This window comes from Corvus cornix, chromosome 1 (assembly GCF_000738735.6).
Source record: "Corvus cornix cornix isolate S_Up_H32 chromosome 1, ASM73873v5, whole genome shotgun sequence".
In the NCBI taxonomy this organism is placed as follows: Eukaryota; Metazoa; Chordata; class Aves; order Passeriformes; family Corvidae; genus Corvus; species Corvus cornix.
The window spans coordinates 89,882,218-89,898,166 of NC_046332.1; the positions used below are offsets into that span (position 1 = coordinate 89,882,218).

General features: G+C 38.3%; 1 protein-coding gene across 2 annotated transcripts in view; it reads left to right on the forward strand.

The window, feature by feature from the left end:
* Nucleotides 1-15,949, forward strand: part of NCK2 (NCK adaptor protein 2) — an 86,745-nt gene that overhangs the window by 43,718 nt on the left and 27,078 nt on the right. For both annotated transcript variants that reach the window (XM_039549236.1, XM_039549227.1), the window contains one exon: nt 11,069-11,310. In XM_039549236.1, the coding sequence (XP_039405170.1) occupies nt 11,085-11,310 (226 nt within the window). In that variant the 5' untranslated portion in view covers nt 11,069-11,084. The remainder of the gene's footprint in view (nt 1-11,068; nt 11,311-15,949) is intronic.

Here is a 15,949-nt window from a genome sequence, read left to right on the forward strand (position 1 = left end):
TGTCTTGGTGAGATGAAACAGTAAAAATCATCTAACTACCAAAATCCACTCTCTTAGTGTTGTTTCCTGGGGTTTTTTTTGCTTGGTCTCTAGAAGGTTGCGAGTACTGTCTGTTAATCTTTGTCCTGTTTTCTGAATGACATGTGGATACACATTTCTTAAAAACAACGTGCACCCCAAACAAACTGAAATATGTTTGTTTATTTTAATCCCTTAAGGTTGTCATCCCATATTTATGGAAGTATTTGAGTTAGGTTTTTCTTACAAGCCCACTACCTTGTCTGATGGTGACCGTACTAAGCTTAGTTAAAGACCTGTTTAAGTGTTCTCTCTGTAATTTCTATTACTATCACTATCTATCTTTTAAGCATAGGTGAGTTATAAGGCTTGTAGTTAGTACTGTGAAACTGTAACATGAGCTGCTATAATACCACCATGTTCCTGTAAAATACCAGCTTTTTGTCCTTTGAAATAGAACTTTACATTTAAATTATCTGTCAGAAGCTATAAACAAACACTGCCTGCTTTATAACAGGCATACTGTTCCAAAAGAGGCCATAGAAATATCCTTTTCAAGTAAAACATCAAAAGAGTTTTAAAAACTTAGCTTCCTGAAGCAGCAGAGCACTTATCACGTAAATAGAAAAGATAGTACTTAGTATTATGTGTTTTAAAGTCTGCCACATTGATTAGCATTTGTATCTTGAACTGCACCAGATGAGGAAATTTTGTGGTATAGCAGTATTACTAATGAAAATCTTAAAAAATACGGAATTGGGAGGGTTAGCTTGTATGAAATTCACAACACGAAACAAGAGTTAATAGCACATAAAATTAGAGTAGTATTGCATGGTTAGTAGAAGGCCAGAACTCAGATTTGTGTTCTTCTGATGTTGCAGCAGCCTACCTTAGCCTGGAGGGCTTTCTCTTTGTACTACGAGAGAGTTAGCAGGCTAAAGTATCTGCTACTTTTCATAGAATCATAAAATATTTAGGGTTGGAAGGGACTTCTAAAGGTCATCTAGTCCAACCCCTCCTGCAGTGAGGAGGGACATCCTCAAGTAGATCAGGTTGCTGAGAGTCCTATCTAATCTGACCTTGAATATTTCTGGGGATGGAGCATCTTCCACATCTCTGGACAACTTGTTCCGGTGTTTCACCACTCTCATTTAAAAAAAAAAAAAATACTTTAATCTAGTCTAAACCTACTGTCTTTTTTGTTTAAAACCATTACCCCTTGTCCTATCCCAATAGGCCCTGCTAAAAAGCCTGTCCCCATCTTTCTTATGTATTGGAAGGTTCTGTAAGGTTGTTTCTTCTCCAGGCTGAACAACCCCAACTCTCTGAGCCTGTCTGTATAGAAGACGTGCTCCAGCCCACTGAACATCTTGGTGGTCCTCCTTTGGACCTGCTGCAACAGGCCCATCCATGTGTTTTCTGTGCTGAGGGCCCCAGATCTGGATGCAGTATTCTGGATGGGGTCTCACCAGAGCAGAGTAAAGGGGCAGAATCACCTTCTCTGACATACTGGCCACACTGCTTTTGATGCAGCCCAGGATGCAGTTGGCTTTCTGGGCTGCAAGTGGACATTACTGGGTCATGTCCTGACTTTCATCTACCAATGCTCCACAGTCCTTCTCCACAGGGTTGCTCTCAATCCCTGCATCCCCCAGCCTGTGCTGATACCAGGGGTTGCCCTGACCCAGGCACAGTACTTTGTACTTGGCCTTGTTGAACCTCCTGAGGTGCCCATGGGCCCAGTTCTTGAGCTTGTCCATGTCCCTCTGGATGGCATCCCATCCTTCAGTTTTGTCAACTGTAGTTTGGTGTTACACGTAGACTTGCTGAGGATGCTCTCGATTCCCACATCTGCGTCACTGATGAAGACATTGAACAGTGCTGGTCCCAGTATGGACTCTGCTTGTCACTGATATCCATCCAGACATTGAGCCATTGATCAATATCCAAATACCCTCTGGATGTGACCATCCAGCCAATTCCTCATCCACTGAGTAATCTATGCATCAAATCCATATCTCTCTAAAGCAGAGAGAAGGATGTTGTGGTGGACTGTGTCAAAGGTCTTACTGGAGTCCAGACAGACAACATCTGTAGCCTTATCCACAGTTGTAGTCACTCCATCATAGAAGGCCACTAAGTTGCTCAGGCATTTGGTGAAGCCACTTTCTCACATAACTATTAGCAATTTTATTCCTATTTGATATTTTCCAAAGTCTTAGTGTTGTGTTTCTTCTTTCAACTTCTGACATTATATGCCTCAAATGATGAAGCTGTATTAGTCTGAATAATGGGCACCTGTGACTGTGAGGTGACTCTGGCTTTCAAGAAAGGAGGAAAAAATGTGAGCTGGAAAATTGCCCTCATTGTGCTTGGCAGCCTCTACTTTTGAGGGCATCCCCACTGGTCTTGCAGGACAGACACTTGTGCTACACCTTCCTGCTGAAGTGGGGCTTGGAGAGCTGGAAAAACCTACAACCATCAGATATTGACATCACTAAGAATCTGGACTGCAAGTAAAACATAAGTGGGTCTTGCTGAGGAGATGTAGCCTTTTTGATTATAACTATTCCTTTTCCTTAAATGTTGAGTTTACATTTTAAGAGATCATTTGAAGCAGTTCCTGCTTGCTTATTTCAACTGAGCAGACTCATTTGTGTGATAGACTTCATGAAAACTTTGGATGGGAAATTTTTTACAAACATCTTTTTATGCATTCTTACATAAACACACAAAGATTTCATTTTTGTTGAATGGTAAAATGCTGTACTGACTCCTTAGCAGGAAGGATGTATTTCTGGGTGTTTTAACATGTATTCTTCTTTATTTCTTTGTGTGTCTTTGAAAAAGACTTCTAAGCCATGTACAAGTCAAAAACACATGCTTAAGTTCTGTGCTCTATTGGAACTATGCAGAAATTCGTTACCACTAAACTAGTCTTGAGGTTTCCTGTTTGCTGTTGTTCTGCAATGTGAGATACAAGGTGCTGGCACGTAGCTGCAGCTGTATTAGAGATTGGGATATCAGATATGTTGTGGGGCGGAGAAAGGCCAACCTTGCCTAGCAGCTGTCAAAGGCATTTGACTGCAGAAACAAACCCCAGCCCTCACCACTGTGCCCATGAACAGTGGCAGGCCACACCAAGGGGACAGGGTCTGTAGGTAGCAAGGTCAAGTTAGTTGGTACAGCTCTAAATTACTGGTTAATTGAGAGTGATCCTTCCCTTTTATTTTGCGATATAGCGCCTGGTATTGTAGCAGCTCACGTTACAGTTTCACAGTACTAACTACAAGCCTTATAACTTACCTATGCTTAGAAGATAGATAGTGATAGTAATAGAAATTACAGAGAGAACACTTCAACAGGTCTTTAACTAAGCTTAGTACGGTCACCATCAGACAAGGCAGTGGGCTTGTAAGAAAAACCTAACTCAAATACTTCCGTAAATATGGGATGACAACCTTAAGGGATTAAAACAAACAAACAAACAAACATATTTCAGTTTGTTTGGGGTGTGTGTTGTTTTTAAGAGCTCCTAAAAGTCCCATCCTTTCGGTGCCTGTAGAAGGGGACCGTGGCAGGGCTGTCCTTCCTGGGTGCACAGGCTGTAGCGCCTCTGGTGCCATTAACTGTTGCACTGGCCTGGATTGCTCTCACCCTTTCATCTATAACTATGCTTTTCTGGTTGTATTTTAATTTTTTTTCCCCCGTAAGTGACTTAAAAGGAAACCAAGGGCTTTTTGTGCTTAAGAACAAATGTCCTGCTGCTGCCAGAAAACAGGACATCCAGCAACAGGAGTGCCATCTCGGCCTCACGGCACCTGCTGAGCATGCCTTTGAGTCACTCCTGCATTGTCCTGTCATTGGGGCTGTCCCCTCACTAATTGGTACATCTGTTCAGCTTCGGCAGATTGGGTAGACCTAAACCAGGATCTCAAAAGAAGTGGGAAAAAAAAATTTAGTGGATAGTTAAAACTGTGATAGCTTTGTGGATGTTTCTGATATCTTGGGGTGCATTTGAACATTGTTTAAATTTTTCTTATTACTTTTATATTCTAGTTAATGACACAGAAGAAAATGGTTGTCTCTGTAATATAATCCCACAGTGTAGAAATAAGTATTAAGCTTTTTTCCTGCATCAGGTACAGTCCACTTAATATTCTATCTAATTCTCTACTTATTCTTTTACTAATACTTAAATTACTCCAATGCAGTTTTAATACCTTTTTAATAGTTCTTGATGAGCTGAATTTTACTTCTTTCAATACTTTCAGTTTTCCTTTCTGGACTTCAGCTTGTTGCTATCAGTTTTTCCTTTTCAAGGAAAGGACCAGGGAGAGGGGACACAAGAAACCTCTAGAGCTTTTTATCTCACTTTTTTAACAGGTTCTTTTTTTAACCAATTCTTCTTTTGTAGATGCTGAATTGTGAGAGTAGGTTGGAAATGTAATTCTAAACATTCCTCCTTTGCAGTGGATTAATTTATTTACATCTTTGTTCATATTCATTTTTTACAGCTTCCACTTATCTTTGCTTTCACCTTTGGAAAACTGACCCCTAAAGTACAGACAGCAGCATCTATTGATTGTGACTGTGTCTCCAGTTTGCACATCAAAGTAAATTAGATAATAATTACTTGCACTTACTCAGCTATCACTTTCAGTTCTATAATCAATGCATCCTAATGAGACCTAATAGTGAAATCCCCCAAATTAATTGTCAAGCTTGTGCTAAAACAGTCAACTATTTTAGACTGCCTGGGCATGGGGGGGCTTTTTTGCTCAGGTATCGGTTTGACACCTCAGAACTACATAGCTGGGTGATGAATGCTTGTTCACTACAGCTGTTTAGTTAACTTCCTTTAAAAGAGAGAGAGTACAGTAGTCTTAGAGTAGTTTTTGATGCAGTGACCTCTTTCTGAAGAAATGTGTCTCTTGGGGTGGATTGACACATATTATATGAAGTACTAAAGTGTTAAACTGCAAAAGCAGTTAGACAAAGTGGCCTTTATGTGATCCATCTTTATTTGTCCAAGCACCAGCAAATAGCCCAAGTAACAAAGCATGGAAAGGGTTTTACTGGTTATAACAAAGGACTGTGATAAGCTGTAATTTGGGTCAGTTTGTTTATTCTTTTTAAACCTCTGCATTCTGACATTTTGAGAATCATTAGAAATAGGTCTTCCTTGGTTTAGGTTAACTTTGGCCTTTGAATGAACGAGATGATATTTTTCTGTTTCTTCAAACAAGTTCCACTGGAAATAGCTAAAAGTATGTCCAAAAGGTGTATTCTTTTTCACAAGTGTTTATTTGAATTCACATTACTGGTTCTTTTAAATGCCTTCTGAGTACTGTCTTTGCGTTGGTGTTTACTGATTCTCAAGAACTGAATGAAAAAATTTCAAATGTAAAGATGTGTTTTTTTGAAACTTTTCTATATATCAAAACTATTCATCTAGGCTGATACAAGAAAACTAACCACACACCCACACATGCAACAAAGAAAAAAACTGTAGGTGAAAACAAAACTTCAAAATTTCCTGAAACTGTAGGCAAGCTAACCAGAGATTGCATCATCATAAACAAGAACGCTTCAGACCTAGAGCATACTTCAGATGAAGTGATCTAATAGAAGTTATTAATTGCAGAATACAGTAAGCACATCCAGGTACTATGAAACAAGTCTTGATGAACACAGGCTTTTTAAAATTTATTTTCTGCAACTATATTGCCTTAGAGGACCAAATACTGGCTGTTTCCTGTAGCTTATGAAACATTAGCCGGGTGGGCACCAGATAGCTGGCCTGTCAGTAACAAATGCTGCGCAGTTCAAAACCCATTTTGATTTTTCAGGGTTTGGGGACAGGAGGAGAGGTTGTTCAGCCTTCAAATCTTAGAGAAAACCATGATATGTAATTAGTTTGTTTTCCATTCTTCCCATGTAATTAACTAAATATCATATAGTAATTATACCTTATTTAATATTGTATAGCAATTAGGTGTTTTGTGTACATCAGTGTCATGTAAAAGCCTCTGTATGAATTCTGTCCCTTTCTTTCAGTGTGTCTTAGGAAGACATCCAATTCCAGAACAGTCTATTATATCAATTGGCACTGCCTATTATTAGAATTTTTGCTTGTTCCCTTGGTGAGGGATTAAATTTCAAGCATTACTGTCAGTAATTTTTCAGTCGTGTTCCTTTTTGCAAAACAAATTATAAGGAGAGCAACTGCTTCCTTTCTCACTGCATCTTTAAAGCTCAAACATAGCTTCTGTTTGCACTGTCCTAACTAACCCTGACATACCTGTGAGCCTTCTTCTTGAGGGCAAGAAAAAAACGTGGCTTTTCTACCCACTGGACCAGGACATGAAATTAGTCATAGTGTTAACTTGTGTGTCTATAGGAGAAGGTTCCATTTCAGGTGGAATGCTGATAAGGGTCTTTTCCTATTTGTCATTGTGGGAGAAATATATTAGTCCTATATGGGGAAGGGGAGGGAGTGAGGATTGAAATCCCAGCCTGGTAAAAAGAGACTGAGATCTGTGTAACAATTCTATGTATTTTGATATTTAAAATGACACCAAGTAAATCTTTCACATAAAGAATCACTAGTAGATTTACAAGCTTGTTGGAGCAATTCTCTTACATTCCTCTATGTTTAAGTTTCCATAATCTCAAATATTACTTGCATGGTTCAGTTTTAAGCATGGCTTCAAAACGGCATAGGTGTTCATTTGTCTGTTTGGTTTTTTTTTCCTGTCATTGCTAAGTTGTTGGGTTGTTGATAGTTTATTGAACATAACCTTTTCTTTCCTGGGCTTTCTTCTCATAAAGTTGTACAGAAGATACAGTACTAGATATTCCACCAATGTCTGCCTTTATTCTGCCATATGGTTAGTTAATGTTCCTCACCTGTCTGAGCAGACTTTCAGTACAGCCTTAACTGACTTGACTTTGGCTGAGTTTTTGTTCATTGCCTTCTTGGCTGGGCAATTTTTCAGTTTTTGCCCTTTCTCCTAAGGGCAATTTCGGGTAGAAAAATGTTCGTGTGTGCTTCTTCAGTAGGGCAGCTTCCATTGAAGACAGGACTCCTTTCCTAACAAAACCTAAACTGGAGGGAAGAAACAAAGTGGTTGAAAATACGTGAGCTCAGTCTAAACTATATTAGTTTTAACATTTCAGCAAATACAATGTTGGTAAAATAAATTAGTTTTTTAGGACTGATAGCAATGAAGGAATTGCTGGATTAAAAGGAGTTGGAGTTGTGTATTGGTCACGTAGGTGATACAAGAATTACCTTTTGAAGGTCTGGGTTGTGGAATTCTGTTTGCTCTCATTTAATGTGGTGGTTTTGGTTTTTAAGGTTGGAAGTTGGATTGCCATAAAAGTAAAGCAAATACTCCTTGATACGGTAAGGTAAATACCAGGGTCATGTGAAACAATATTGTATGGAGGTAAGATTCGCATTTCATGCACTTACAGTTCCTTGCAGAAGTATTTCAAAGCTTTTCACTGGTGCTTTTTAAAGTGTGGAATGTTGTTCTGTCAGGTAGGAGAAGACAACTCAGTATTTCAGTGCTAGGACTTCTGAGCTTTTTGAGAAGGAACTTTCAAGGAAGTTGTGCACTCTTAGCAGTAATGGATTTTCATTTTCTTGATGTGAAGGAATCTCATGTTGCCATTAAAATCTTTGGGAACTGTGGTATGTTTTGTTTTGCAGTCTGTAAGCAGTACACTAAAGAAATTTCATGCTTTCAGTCCACGTCAAGTTTTTATGGTACTCTCAGATGCTTTGGGAGGCTGTGTCATTGTGTTTTCCTTTCATTTTCCCCCAGATCTAGTTATGTTGTCGGCTTATAATCTTTTATTTAGCACATGGCTGTGTTGTGGAAGCATTTCAAAACTATTACTTCTACAGCCCCCCTTCTGGGATACAAATGTGTCCTAATTCACATACTAGGAAATCTTAGCTCTGCAGATGTCACAGGAAGAGCCATATTGTCCTTGATGGAGCCAGTCTAATGATGTAATCATAAGAAAATAATTTTAAGAACTTTAATGTATTTCCCCACATTAAAAACAAACAAACAAAATTAAACAAAACAAGCAAACAACCCCAAAACACAAAATAAAATTCACCCCCCCCCCCAAAAAAAGAACAAACCTAAAACTAAAAAAATAAAAACCCAACACAACTAAGTTCTACACACATGTGTACAGCTTTAAATGGACAAATGTTGAGCTGCAATTACATTATGCATTTTGACTCTAAATTGTGCCCCACTTGGGAAGGAAAGCTTCTGCCACTAAACATTTAGTAAAACCTGGACTGCTTTACTGAAAGGGGTTGTGTGAGCATGGTACTCCAGAAACTTGGCTTCTCTATACCTGAATATTTCTGCCAAAATTGCAAGGGGTGGTCTGCTTGTGAAATGACATCATTTCTCAGGCATAGTGACAGTTTTACATGTCTACACTAATGAGAATTTAAGAAATCAAGTAGGTTTGAGCACCCTGTCCGGGTGAGTTTCAGAGGATTACAGTTGATGTTGTTGGCCCTGGTAAATATTCTCTTCCTGTGCTTCTGTCCTTGCCCAACACCGTGGGTAAAGACTTGATGACTTTTACAATAGGGATCAATTCAAATTCTTTTTTTTCTTCAGAGGTATGGGAAGAGTTTAATAGTTTTCCACCAGTCACTCCTCAAATATTATTCCTAATGTGGGCTTTTTTTATTATTAATATCCTGTAATATTTGTCATTTTAACTGGCCTGTATTGTGAAAATAACCTTTTTTAGAAGGGGAGCCTATGTAGTGACCACGTCAGCCAACTGCATTGATGATGTCCTATTTCTTCATATTCTCCATGTCCCCAGGAATAGTAAGAATTGACCATTTTACAATTGCTGAGATAAAATAAACCAACCTAATTTGGAGAGATAGATTATATTGACAACACCAGCCTCCAGAACATGTTTGATTGCAGTCCCCTGTGGCTACATCAGCTTATCGACCTGTAGGCTCTCTGTCCATTTTATGTCAGTCAGAAAGCAGGGCAGTTTATTGGAGACTGAGGTCCAAAGCTCAGGCTCTTCTCTGTCATTGTCAGATGGGATTATTATTTTAGGGGGAAAAAATGGTTGAATGGTTACTGACTTATTTCTTGTAAAACTATCAGTTCCACTGCATAAGTCACAGCCTGTTTGAATTGTAAGGATTGTGCTTTTCAGTTTTCAAAGCATCATAGCTCCTTTTTAAGTTTGTCTTGGGGACCTCAGCCATGCAAATGCACATTTGAATAATGTTCTAATTGTTGTATGTTCTTTCTAGTTTTTGAGTGGAAAATGAGAGCTTAAACCTGTTCAACTCAGCTTCAGGTTTTCAAAAATCATGTCCTTCCTTGGCCATGAGGGGTAATACTCATTTAATAGTTAGTACTGCTGGTCCTTGCGTAGCAACCATAGCTCCAGCCTATATGCTGTTCTCCTGGAAACAAAATTCAAGATAAGAGGAGGCTATTAATTTATAATAGGGTCCACTATTGTGTTTCATGATTATAGATTAAATAAGGAAAGCACTTATTTTTCCTGGAGTAGGTAAGCTGGGTTGTCTGGCATGCAGTTTTCACAGTTTGTACTGTAGCTAAAGGGGGAAGTGTGTGTGTGTGTATTTACAGACTGCAGAAGGAACCCTTTTGGAATGTAGGTGATGTAACTTACATGCTGAACAGAATTTCTGAATGAGGTTTGGTTTTTTAATTACCTTTCTGTCACATAAACTATTAGGTATCAGAGAAGGTAGGGTTGTGAACTTCCAAGACCTAGGCAACAAAGTCAAATGTTACAAAGATCACTGGACATGAATAGATTGAAGTACTTTTGCACCTCTTTCTACTAATCTGTAGTTTAAATAAAATTGACACCTTTTATTAAAAAAAACCCCAAAATCTGCTACATTGATTTTCAAATATGTTCTTACCTCCTACCCTCTCTGTCCTCCTCCACTTCCCTCTCCCAACCCTCATGGCAGCAATTAGAACACTTAAGGTGACTTCTCAGAATTTAGAAGGTAAAATCAATGTGCTTTGGTTGGCATTATAATATATTTGAATGTCATTGGTACTAGCGTTGGACTTATCCTTGCACACTATTGTGCTCCCTCACATTGTTCCTGGTAATTGCTGGGACGCGTAGGAAAATGTGGAGGCATGCAGCTGTCTTGGTGCAGCTGACAAATAGCTTTGAGAAAGATCATTGTTCTTACAGGTGAGTGAGAAAAACACAGCTCATTCAGTCTTAATGGAACTCTGGATATGTTTCAGGTAGGGAAGAAATGAAATCCAGTGGGTGCTCTTTTCCACCCCCCTGACTAATGCCTGGTGCAGGACTGTGCTGAGCTGGGATCTTCCTGGGAACAAAGGAGGAGTGAAGACTCTTAAATGCAGTTTTGTGCTGCCTGCACAAAACGGTGAACAAAGACTTGCTAAAGACAGTACCCTCTTATTGATGGCAGATTTCCTTGCTGGGTTGCATTACTTCTTGAATTATTTCTTAATTTTCTACTAAAAAAAGATGGATAACTTCGTTTAAATGCAGAAGACTTATATGTGACATTAGTGTGAGGATGCAAAACTAGTGCAGAAGGAAAAAATATTTTTGAAATGCTGCTATTTTATTTTTTTACTTGGATCAGAATTTGGAATGCCACATGTGAGATACTTTTATAATGCTATATGCAAAACCTAAATGGATTTTATAAATTAGCTTTTGTTACTATATATCCAGATAATATTTTATATATATTCTGAGGAAGTGTATGTAATACATTTTGACCAGCATTTACTATCAAGGTATTGCCATATTTTAGTGGCAAAAAAGCAAGAAAGGTCGATATGACTTCCCTTATTTTTAAAAGAGGGTTTTCCCTGTATGGCATTCTAATTTTTCCCTAGCCTTTTTCTTGCTTATTTTAGAAGAATTCAAAGAAAAAAATGAGTAAGAATTATATGACATAATTTACTGAGGATAATGTTTTAATATTTTGTTGCAGAAGGACTCCATGAAAGATGACAGAAGAAGTTATTGTTATTGCAAAGTGGGATTACACTGCACAGCAAGACCAAGAACTTGACATCAAGAAAAATGAGCGTCTTTGGCTATTAGATGATTCTAAGACGTGGTGGAGGGTAAGAAACGCGGCCAACAAAACAGGATATGTGCCATCAAATTATGTGGAGCGAAAAAACAGCTTGAAGAAAGGTTCTCTGGTTAAAAATCTAAAAGACACATTGGGTAAGTCCTTCTGTATTTTGGAGTACATTTAGTTGACTTGATGAGTTTCAGGTTGGGAATGTAATGTAGATACAATTTTTTTTTAACATGCATGTTTGGATTGTCTTTATGCTTAGTTTGAGGTGACATGGTGGGTGGATGATTGAGGGAGGGAGAGACAGAGGGTGTGGGTGGAGAATCACATGTAAAAATCTGTAACATGTTTTCTTGCATCACGTCCAGCAGAAAAAGATGTTACTATTGTTCCAGTTTGTCAGAGGTTGTGTATTTTCAGTGGCTGAAGAACTGTTATTTTCACACACATATCAACTGCTGAATCCTCTCCTTTCATGCCAACTCCTCTCACTTGAAAGATGAAGGATGTAAACTGGATTGTTCAGCATAGCTCTCATAGCCAAAGCTAAATCACTGTATGAATAGGCTTTTACAGTGTGGCTGTGTACAGAGCCAGAGGTTAAGTTTCTGTGGTCCAGCATGTTCTGTCAACTTCCAGGTCCTTGAATATGTATTCTATTTTATACTTGCACATAAAGTCTTCACAACAGTCTGTCATACATATAAAATAATCTAGCTTTGAAAATTTTTATTTGTATTTTAAAGAAATCTATTTGAAAGTCAAGTGAAATGGGTTTTTTTCCTCTTTGATTTTTAAGGACTGATTAAAAAGGGCTTTGCATATGGCTAGAGAAGTTTATAAACATAGTGATAAGTTGTTGTTTTATGCCAGGAAAACCTACTAGTGGTGTTTTAGGATGTTATTAATAAAACAGAAACAAGCACATTAGAAGTGTTTTGAGGGGTTTTCTTTTGCTTCTGTTTTATGAAGTCTTACATAGGGAAAACTTCTGTTGTGGACTGCTGTACAAAATGACTCTTCAACAGAAAAATTAGGATTTGGGATTGGACTTAATAGAAAGCTAAAAGGTTCACTTAAAAATAACACAGCAATAGCTTATGTAGGATTATCTTGTGCCAGTATTGTTTCTAACAAGTTTGGTTTCTTAGTCACTGTTTCATTACCATGTCTTCCACTGCTAAGTTGTCATAAAGTACATGGAAATTGAGGACTACGTAGCAGGCAAACAAGGTTATCATAAAATTTACCATGGTAATATTTAGTACCATAGTCCTTTCTACAGATACTCTTCGAATATACTGATTACAGTGCCAGGAAATGTGGTTATGCCTTTTTAATTATTTGTGTGGTTAAAATCAAAGTCCAAGTTGTGACTTTAAGCTCCTTTTATATAGATTTATGTTGTTTAAAACATAAATTTAATGTATGTATTTTGTCTGAAAGGTACCTTAGGAAAGGATTGCAGTTCTGTTGTAGTAATATTTCAAGTGTTTGTGTAAAATGTGGGCAATATCTGCTTCATGTAAACACATTTTAATGTCCAACAGAAATCTATTTAAGTGAAGGAATAGAGGTGTGTCCTGGCATATGTATGTGTTTATCTTTTCAGTCTTAACCTTAAGCTGCATGGTGCAGGGTGCTTCCCTTCACTCTGATGGTGAACAATGAAAAGGCATGAGAAAAAAAGCTTGGTGGTTTCATGGCTGAGCCATCCCTAGTGTCACATCTTCCAAGCCTCAGCCCTTTGCACATACCTACATGGGTTTTGAAGTTCTGAAGCACTGTTACGATAATTTACTCATTCCCTGTTCCCTTTCCAATGGTTTTCTTGGTGTGTTTGTTCAGCCAAGGCTGAAAATGCCTTATGATGGAGTCTGGCTTTTTGTGTGCTGTGACCACACTTACCTGGTGTGAGCATCCAGAGTGTAAAGCACCTCTCATGCTCTTTTAAGCTCATACATCCTGTGACAGTGAGAAACTGCCTAAGGCATACCTGTTAACAGCGGGGATTACTGTAACACGCATATATCAAACCAGGAGTCCCGTGGAAAGGAAATATGTATGGACGGATTCTTGATAGATGTTTCAGAGATGTTTATTTCTCCAGCCGCATGGCCGGGGCTCTGCTCAGGAACTGCCCCCAGTCACGGGACCCGAGGGTCCTTGCCCGCACAAGGGAACACAAAACAATCAATGAGGAATGAGGCTGACCAGGGGCAGGGAAACACCGTGCCTCCCCCCCAGGGCCCTCTCCCAGGGCTCCACGGCAGGGGGGGAGACCCCAACACATACCTAACTCACAAATTGATTCAGAATATTCTTTAAATCCACCCAAAAGAGTTGGTGCTTAAGAGTGTTCTTTTTTAATAGTTTAGGTGCTGTGAACTCCTTACCGTAATGAAACGTGTGTGCTGTGCACCACGTATCTGTACTATTTTTTTTACCTTGCTTGAATCAGAGTCCTCAACTAAACTATAGTCTTTAAGCCTTTCCTGTCTTGCTGTACAGTAATTTCCCATTCAGAACAAGCAGAGTATGTGTCCTTCCTTAGAGGAGCCATTGTTCTGAAAGGCCTTCAAAAATGCACTCCTTCTTTTTAAACAAAGGCTTGCAAATTACAAGACTGATGCTTCATCTAGTGAAACAGCTTTTGAAAGTTTTGCTTCACCCAGTGAAGCAAGTTCTTAAGTTCTCTCTATACAAATATGTCTAATGCATCATCACTCCTGCCTCTCCAAGGATCACAAGAAAATTCTCATTAAAATACCTCCTAAACCAGCACAGTTGGGAATGATGGTCATGAGTATTAGTCCTTAAACCAAATCTGTTTCCAGCCTTGATCTTGAAATATCAGGTACTGAACTAAAAAAAAAAAAAATCCAACAGTGTCACTTAGTAGTCTGTTAATAATTAATTATGAGTCTTGTGAAGTCTCAGGAGAGAAACAGCAGACTCATAGCTACTTCCAGTGACGTACCTGGACCCCCCTTTCATACTTGTGTCGCTCAAGCAAATGGTTGTTCCCATGGAGATGCACTTTTCCCTGCCTCTTCTTTAATAGATTACATTTCCTTGTGTTAAAAAATAAATTCATCTGAAAGCATTTTTGTCATGCAAGTGATGTCATGTGTTGTCTATGTGATTACCTGTAGCTATCTGCCACTCTTGTGCTTATCCACAGTAATTACCGGTGCTTGATTTATACTTTTATATTCAATAAATATGAAAAGTGACAGCCATAGTTCAAATTGTGGCAGGCCCATAGAAGCTATAACTATTTAATTAGTAGTTCCCCTCGTTTGCTGTTGAAGATGCATCATCTGAATAGTTGTTCATCTTTGGCAGTCTGTGTTCTAATGAAATTTTATCCCACTATGTTGATGTCTTGTACACAAAAGCCAAAGTACACCACGAAAGTTTACTACCTTTTTGAAGTTGCCTTTATCTGGAAAACTTATAATCTCATCAGAGAATGAAGTCATGCCTGTTTGATACTAAAAACTAATTTTCCCAGAACTGTTGACTGTCATTAATTATATCTCACCCCTTGAATATTTTATTAATAGAGTCCTATCAGCTTTATTGTTTTTTGGCTTGGGGTTGCTGGAAGGTTAATGGACATGTGGGTACCTAGAATAGGCAGCTTGATGTTTTAAAATATCAGCCCATTTTTAGCAGTGTCTTAACTCTTCTTGAATTTCTATTTTGTTTCAGTATTTTTTTGAAAAGAATATCAAATAAAATGTGTTCAGAGACAGCTCTCCTAAATGTGTTGGGTGCTTATTAAAATGCTGATTAATGCTTGTTTAGCATATGTTCATTAAAGCAGTTCCTTGTGAACTGAAAAACAGCTCACCCAAAATCTCAAATGACCCCCAGAAATTTCTGAAGAGATATTTTTGAATCATCCTATGCCTTTTTACAAAACAATAGCCTTTTCTACACGGTTCACTTTGTCTTTGCCTTTTTAAGGGCTTGCTCTATTCTACTGAATCTTCTTTTAGTCCGGACATTAGGGAATTTTCTGTGACTTTTAACTTTCCTTAAATTACTTGAAGAAACTTTGAGTCTTGTCATTCTTTTATTGATGGATGTCTGGTTTTGTCATTTTTCTGTTTGATATATACTACTTGTGTCTTCTTAAATCTCTTTCTTGAGTGAAGTCTAATGAATACTCAGCAACAATGGCCTAGTTTTAATTATGGAAATATAGTGTATAGGCCACCTATTGAGTATTTTAAATGATTCATCTTCTCATTCCCCTTTTTTGTCTTAGCTGAGTGATACTGCAAGTAAAAACGGTAATTTGGCCATTTCAAATTGCTGTCTTCTGTTTGCTCATATTGAATGAAATCTGGTAATTATTACTATTCTTAAGGCAAAAGCCAACTTCCATGCCTGTGATTAAAATTTCATCTTCATTATAATGAAGTTTAAAATAGTTTCCTTTTACATTATTTCTTTTGCAGGGAGGGTAATTTTTATACATTTTGAATAAGTCTTACTAAGCAAGAGACCTCCAGCATGCATCTTTTAAACTGTAATTTTCTGTAATATTATTCTTCCCATGTGCTGGGGGGTGGAAAGGAATTCCCATATCCATTTGGTTGGAGTGGGTGTTTGCCAGCACCACCCCCAGAGCTGCCTCTGAGTGTAACTCCATGGGTTTCCCCTTCTGCAGCAAAGATGATCTATGCCTGCTGGCTTGTCTCTGTCATGCCAAACAGAAACCTTATCTAAAGGAAGCCAAAATAATTGAGAAGTCAGTTGTTTGTGTACTCA